Source organism: Ailuropoda melanoleuca, chromosome 6 (genome assembly GCF_002007445.2).
Source record: "Ailuropoda melanoleuca isolate Jingjing chromosome 6, ASM200744v2, whole genome shotgun sequence".
NCBI classification, from domain to species: domain Eukaryota; kingdom Metazoa; phylum Chordata; class Mammalia; order Carnivora; family Ursidae; genus Ailuropoda; species Ailuropoda melanoleuca.
The window spans coordinates 72,957,104-72,964,433 of record NC_048223.1 but is presented as its reverse complement, the minus strand read 5'-3'; the positions used below and the strand labels follow the sequence as shown (position 1 = coordinate 72,964,433).

Here is a 7,330-nt window from a genome sequence, read left to right as displayed (position 1 = left end):
GGGTGGATCAGTTGGTTAAGCGCCCGTTTCTTGATTTTGGCTCAGGTTGTGATCTCAGGGTTGTGAGATCGAGCCCCAGGACAGTCTCCACACTGGCCTTGATCCTGCTTAAGATGCTCTCTCTCCCTCTCACTACCCCCCACCCCTGCTAGCGCACAGTGTCTCTCCCTCAAAACGAACAAAATTTTTAAAATCGGTTTTTTTTTTTTTTTAAGATTTTATTTGATAGACAGCCAGATAGAGAGGGAACACAAGCAGGGGGAGTGAGAAAGGAAGAAGCAGGCTCCCAGAGGAGCAGGGAGCCCGGCGAGGGCCTTGACCAGGACTCTGGGACCACGCCCTGACCTGAAGGCAGACGCTTAACGACTGAGCCATCCAGGCACCCTGGTTTTTTGAAGTAATCTCTACCCCCAACATGGGGCTCAAACTCACGACCCCGAGATCAAGAGTCACATGCTCCACCAACCGAGCCAGCCAGGTGTCTATCCTGGAGTTTTTTCTTTTTAATCACATATTAGGTAGGGAAACCCACTATGTATACCTTAGTTAGGAGGGTGTCTAAGCATGTTAACCTGGAAGAGCAGCAGCAGTGCCTGGTGACTTGTTAGAAATGCAAACTTGGGCCCTACCCCACACCTTCTCAGTCAGAAATTCTGGAAAGTAGGCCAGGCAATCTGTGTTTTAACAAGATTGTCAGGTAATTCTGCTGCATACCAGTTTGAAGAACCACTACCTTGGTTTGGGGATAATGATCACACTGAGACTCCATCATTAATGCAGCTCAAATAAGGAGCTGACTCAGTGACTTCCTTAAGTAGTACCCTATCTATCTGATATGTCCTCTACATACACAAGAAAAACTAATACTTTATAGTCGAAAGTAGTTTGGGATGAAATCTTCATTCACATATAAGCCTGAGGCTTGTTTTTAAACTAAACACCAAAAGCAGGTCAATTTTACCCTCAAGATGAGTAACAAGTAGGCAGTAATGTTTGACTTAGTCTTGGTGTATACCCAATATCTTGGTAGAATTATCCTTGGCTCCCTCTTCTCAAAATAATTTCCCAGTATAGACAATAAATTATGGCCTAAATATCCCCACCTCTATTAATAATAAGTCATAAAATAAGGCAGTGAAATGTGTCAATGATTCTTGAAACATTCTCATCATTCCATTAAGCTACGTCTAACAAAAACATTTGTAACGATATTCTTAGATGTTAACTTTCAAAATAATCTGAATACAAAATTATAGTGGGAAGGGAAACATTTCTTTCCTGGAACCCAAAGACATGGCAACTGTTTTGCAGTTAAACCAGGAGATGCGCTGCGCTCTACATGTCCAGTAGAGGAGGCTTTTATTGTGCCTCTAATTACTGTGTTCACGTCAATCCTTTGCTTAAAACCAACATTTTTTTTTAAAGAGAGAACACGTGCATACACATGGAGGGGAGGGAAAGAGGGAGTGAGATCGTAAGCAGGCTCTACAAGAGTGTAGCCCAAGGCGGGGCTTGATCTCATGGTCCTGCTGAGTTCATGATCTGGGCCAAAACCAAGAGTTGGATGCTTAGACTGAGCCACCCAGATGCTCAATACATGTTTTTTGTACTTAGTTTGACTTTACACCAAGAGCAAACCTATATGGCTTCTGACAGTGAAAACCTCAGGTTATCTCAGACCCAAAAAAAGATTCAATGCCATCTCAGCGTTAACTTGCGGACTTGCAAAGTTCTTAAGAGAGGGGTGTGCTGGGCTAGAAAGGCCACATGGAAGAAGTATCCTTGTCCACTCTGTATACGACTGTCAGCGTGCTCTGAGAGCTCGTTGGTATTCTGTCAAACCCTTATGTATAGTTCCCACTGTAGTATTTTTAATAAATTCTACTCAGGATTTAAGAGATAAAGTAGCCAAGAGAATTCAGGTTCTGAGTAGCCTCTCATGAGTCCATTACTACCTGTATCACAGAGAACTCACAGAAATTGGCCTGGATCCAGCCAACCACAGAAGATATGATTCCTTTCCTGCTGGAAGGTCAACAATTCTATCTAGGTACCTAAACAGAATATCTTTACTGTTTGCTACATACATTATCTGTTTTCACCAAATTCTTTAATGCCTTGTGGGCCTGGATATCCACAGGCATATTTCTTAGTACATTTATGAAATATTTCTCCCCTTTTCTAATAAACAAACTCTTCCATGTTCAACATATTCCAAATTCCTTTAGCAGAAAATGAGATTTTTTTTTTTGCTTTCTACATAGTTTTTTTTTTTTTTATACCAGAAAGAAGTAACCACCTCTGTATTAAGGTTCAGCACAATTACACCGCCACTGTGGCAGAAGTCCCTGTTTTGTCCTCTAGATCTCAGGGAAGACTGAGTTGTGGCCCACAGACTAAGGCACTTGAATTTTTTTTTTTTTTAAAGATTTTATTCATTTCTCAGAGAGAGAGAGAGAGAGAGACTCTGCACAAGCAGGCGGAGCAGCAGGCAGAGGGAGAAGCAGGTTCCCCACTGAGCAAGAAGCCCAATGTGGGGCTCAATCTTAGGATCTTTAGAAAATGACATGAGCCAAAGGCAGACGCTTACCCAACTGAGCCACCCAGGCGTCCTGACACTTGAAATTTGTACCAACAGAAGCATAGGGAAAGTTGAGACTCTTGAAACTGCCGTGATCTTTGGTCCTGGGTCCAAGATCATACATCTCTACTAGTGCTAACAACGGACATTAAGACTTACCAAAAATGTAAAAGCATCAAATGTCTTTCCTCCTAAGTCTACCTCTGGCAGTCTCCAAAGCCTGACCCCTCAACAAAAGTTAAACTCCATATCCTCCCCACTCTTAGGGTTTAGAGAGAAAGGCCCAGGGGTACACAATTGATGGAAAGTTCTCTGCAAGTCATGCCCTTGTGCAGAGGGTGAGGTGCAGTTCCCAGTATGACATGCAGTGCTGTGAGCGCTCAGGATGCACACAGAGGGCGGATGAAAAAGGACATCAGCGAAATCTGTTCCACTTAGTCCAGCTCATTCGGTTCAGGGTCTTTACATGTTTCCTTTGTTTTCCACTTATACTAAAACAATGTTTTTAAGGATTTACTATTGAGGACTGAATTATTTAGGTTTCACTCTGCTGAAACATATGAAAGGTGCAAGAGTCCTATGTTAGTAGCTCTTCTCAACTCTGCCACAGTGATTCTGGAATTACACCTGTTTATATAAACTGAGGTCAATTATATAAAAATATTTTTAAACCTATAAAATTTGGTGTCATCTCAAATCTGGTATTATTAGATGAATACTAAAATCACCTCTGAGATTTTTCCAAGTCTATTAAGTGATTTAAATGTCAGTGAGCAGTTAATTCTGACTTTATAAAGATTTATTTATTTGAGAGAGAGCGAGTAAGCAACCACAAGGAGGAGGTAGGGACAGAGGGAGAAGCAGACTCCCCGCCAAGCGGGGAGCCCAACATGGGGCTCAATCCCAAGACCCCGAGATCCCAGGCACCCCCTCTTTTGCCACGTCAGAGGATGTCTTGCATTTACAGTAGAATTGATGTTCTTATTTATCAGTGGAATAATCCATGTATTCAAGCTATAAGACGTTATGATTAAGGTTTTAGAACTGTTAGGATAAAACGCAAGAGCACCTCAAATCTTCTTAAAGTGGTACATAAATGACTAAAAAGTTGAAGATTTTATAGTTTCTGAATAAACACTGATTCATAAGCCAGTATTAATTACCTCTAAGAAGGTATGTAATAGGTTTCTGTTAGGGATCAGATTACATAAAATATTTTTAAAAATATGTGGCTGAATGGTACTCAAAATTTTGAGAAGAATGAAATATGTACATACATAAAGTTTACATGTCACTTAAAGGGTTTGTGTTGCTACAGTTTTACTAGGACTTAGGCAAAATTCAATAAGAAATACTAAATTCTTAAAATTTCAATGTTCTACAACGACTAAAGCATTAGAAATGCAAAAACAGGGGAACCCGGGTGGCACAGTTAGTTAAGTGTCTGCCTTCAGCTCAGGTCATGATCCGAGGGTCCTGGGATGAGCCCCAATTAGTTTCCCTGATTAGTGGGGAGCCTGCTTCTCCCTCTCCCTCTGCTGCTACCCCTGACTATGCTCTCTCATTCTACCAAAAAAAAATCTTCTAAAAAAAAATGAAATGCAAAAACAGGCTTCCAGAACATAAAAAGGATGAGAAAATAAAACTGAATGTTATCATTGTCCTACTTTGTTATTTCTATTATTAATTTTTTGGACTTGGTCAAATTCAGAAGATAGTACAAGGATAGACTACACTTTACTTCTGCATATTCAAAGCAGTTTTGAAAGGCAAAAACAGGTCGCTTATCCTTCCTTCTCTACAACCAACTTTTTCGATATGTATACTGCTTTTTCTTCCCTTTTTAAAAAAGATTTATTTATTTTAGAGAGAGTAAGAGAACAAGTGTCTGTGTGAGTGTGGGGGAGGGGCAGAGAAAGAATCTCAAGCAGACTCCCTGCTGAGAAGGGAGCCTGAGGAAAGGCTCGATCTCATGATCATGACCTGAGCCAAAACCAAGAGGCAGATGCTTAACTGACTGAGCCTCCCAGGTGCCCCATCTTTACTGTCTTTTAGTTAAAAGTTTATCTCCACAATTTTCCCTTGAGAAAAACTTTCTAAGTACCCAGAAATGTTTCATTTTACCTTCAAGATGGAGAAACATTTATACAATAATTATGGATCAATCAGTAATCTATCTCCAGGGAAGATGAACAAAACATAAACCAGAAAAACAAACAAAAATTGGTTTGAAAGAATTTCAGGTATTTTAATCTATTTCTTAGTAAGAGCCATACGGATTCAATTCTTAGCTTAAGACACGTGTAACATGGCACTTACATTCTCCTGTTAATCTATTTGGGAGACCTACCTATTATTCTAGCAAAATAAAATAAAGCAAAATGAAATAAAATAAACCCTAATATGGCATGTATTTCTATGACAGAGGAACAGCCCAGTGAGGGTTATTTAAATATAAAAAACCCTCATCATCTGCTACAGATGTGATTCAGTTTTTTCTAGTGTTATTTATTTTTTTAAATATTTTATTTATTTATTTGACAGACAGAGAGCACAAGCAGGAGCAGTGGCAGGGAGAAGGAGAAGCAGGCTTCCTGTAAAGCAGGGAGCCCATTTCTCTCTCTCCTTCTGCCTATTGCTCCCCCTGCCTGTATTCTCTGACAAATAAGTAAAATCTTAAAAAAAATTAAAAAGAATTTAAAAGACATGTCATGGGGCACCTGGGTGGCTCAGTCAGTTAGGCAGCTGCCTTCAGCTCAGGTCATGATCCCTGGGTCCTGGGATTGAGCCCCACATCAGGCTCCTTGCTCAAGGAGCAGCCAGCTGCTGCTTCTCCTCCCTGCTCATGCTTGCTCTAGCTATCTCTGTCTCTCTCTCTCAAATAAATAAAATCTTTAAAAAAATATTTAAAAAATAAATAAATAAATAAAAGATGTCATTTAGGGGTGCCTCGGTGGTTCAGTTGGTTGAGTGTTCCGCTCTAGGTCATGATCTTGGGGTCCTGGGACCGAGCCCTTTGTCGGCTCTGTGCTCAGCAGTGAGTCTGCCTGAGATTCTCTTCCTCTCCCTTTGCCCCCACTTAAAAAAAAAAAAAAAGTCCCACACTCTAGTGACTGAGCCAGCCAGGTACCCTTATCTTGTATTTCTCTTTATCCCCCAAGATTTTATTTTTAAGTAATCTCTACACCCAATGTGGAGCTCGAACTTACAACCTTGAGATCGAGGGTCACATGCCCTACCAACTGCATATTGCCCTACCAACTCCTATATTTCTTTGGACCAGTTCTTCAACCAAAACACTATTCACATTTTGGGGTGGATAATTCTTTCTAAGATTTTATTTGCTTATTGAGAGAAGAGAGCACAAGGAGGAGAAGGAGCAGAGTGAGACACAGACTCCCCGCTGAGCAGGGAGCCTGACACAAGGTTCAATCCCAGGACCCTGGGATCATGAATGGAGCTGAAGTGCAGACACCTAACTGACTGAGCCACCCAGGCACCCCTGGATAATTCGTTCTTAGGCAACACAGGACGGTTAGCAACATCCTTGGCCTCTAACAACTAGATGCCAGTAGCATTCACTCACCCAGCTGTGACAAATAAGTGTCCCCGGACATTGCTAAATGTCCTCTGGGGCAAGTTCACCCCCTGTACCCACTAAAATTCTGAAGGAAGTACACAGACTAATAAAAAAATTATTTTTAATTAAAGAAGGCTTAACTTAAGACATCATACTGACATCTACTGGCTTGGTGCTAAACTGTACATTTGACATATACTGCATTTTTTTAAAAAAAAACCTCAAAATTAAAATATAGGTGCTATTTTGGGAAAGTAGAACAATTAATTGAAAGCAGTAACATTAACATCAGTACTATTCATTTTTTGTAAAGTCTAACATAGTAACAATGGTAATTGTCTATTATTTAGTTTTTGATGTACTGTCTTTTGGATGAATTTAATTTTTAATGATAGTTTAGAGACTGATAATTAGAGGGGATTTTTTTTTTAAAGACAAGTAAAAAAGTCTGATTCAAAAAACTTGCAAAAAATTAAGCAGCATGCTATTTTATGATTTATACTGAAATTTTAAAAGACTAAAATTTTTTTATAAAAACCTAATAATGATAATTCTATAAATAAAACTGCAATTCTCTAAGTATTTTAATAAAAAGACATTTGGTAATTAAATACTACTATCAATTAAATTGATGAACTTTATTGGGGTTTAAAACTATAACAAAGTTCATCCTAAAACATTTTGCAATGCAAAATTATTTCACTCAAGGAGTGTTTAATAATTTGAATGCCAGGAATTACAAGCAATTTTCAAAAGCAGACTCTTCACATTCATAAAACTTTATACATCATTTGAACTAACAGATACTTATACTACTAAAATCAAACATGCATCACTTTCAAACATTCTTGTATCATGATTTTATATATTACATTATTTAACACCATTCCTCATCACTACATGTATTTTATCATACACTTGCACCATTCTCCTTGGATTTCTGATCTTTATCTTCATTCTTGACATTATCCTATAACAAAATAGAAAAGGAAAAAGTGTATTTTGTTAGATTCTCTTACATGTAACTTTAAGCATAAAAAACAGTAAACAGACACTCGAGATAGCCCATTTTGCCATCGATAAAAAACTGACCCTGGGGGCAACTACGGAAGAAACCATTGAATTCTATGCAGAACAGTTTCTAGTATTTGAGAAGGCTACTTAAGCCC

At 39.1% G+C, this 7,330-nt stretch overlaps 1 protein-coding gene across 5 annotated transcripts in view; it reads right to left on the bottom strand.

The window, feature by feature from the left end:
• Positions 1–6,265: 6,265 nt before the first annotated feature.
• The window catches only part of CCAR1 (cell division cycle and apoptosis regulator 1), a 57,677-nt gene continuing 56,612 nt past the window's right edge, over positions 6,266–7,330 (bottom strand). For all 5 annotated transcript variants that reach the window (XM_011234343.3, XM_034662608.1, XM_034662609.1 and 2 more), the window contains one exon: positions 6,266–7,131. In XM_011234343.3, the coding sequence (XP_011232645.1) occupies positions 7,072–7,131 (60 nt within the window). In that variant the 3' untranslated portion in view covers positions 6,266–7,071. The remainder of the gene's footprint in view (positions 7,132–7,330) is intronic.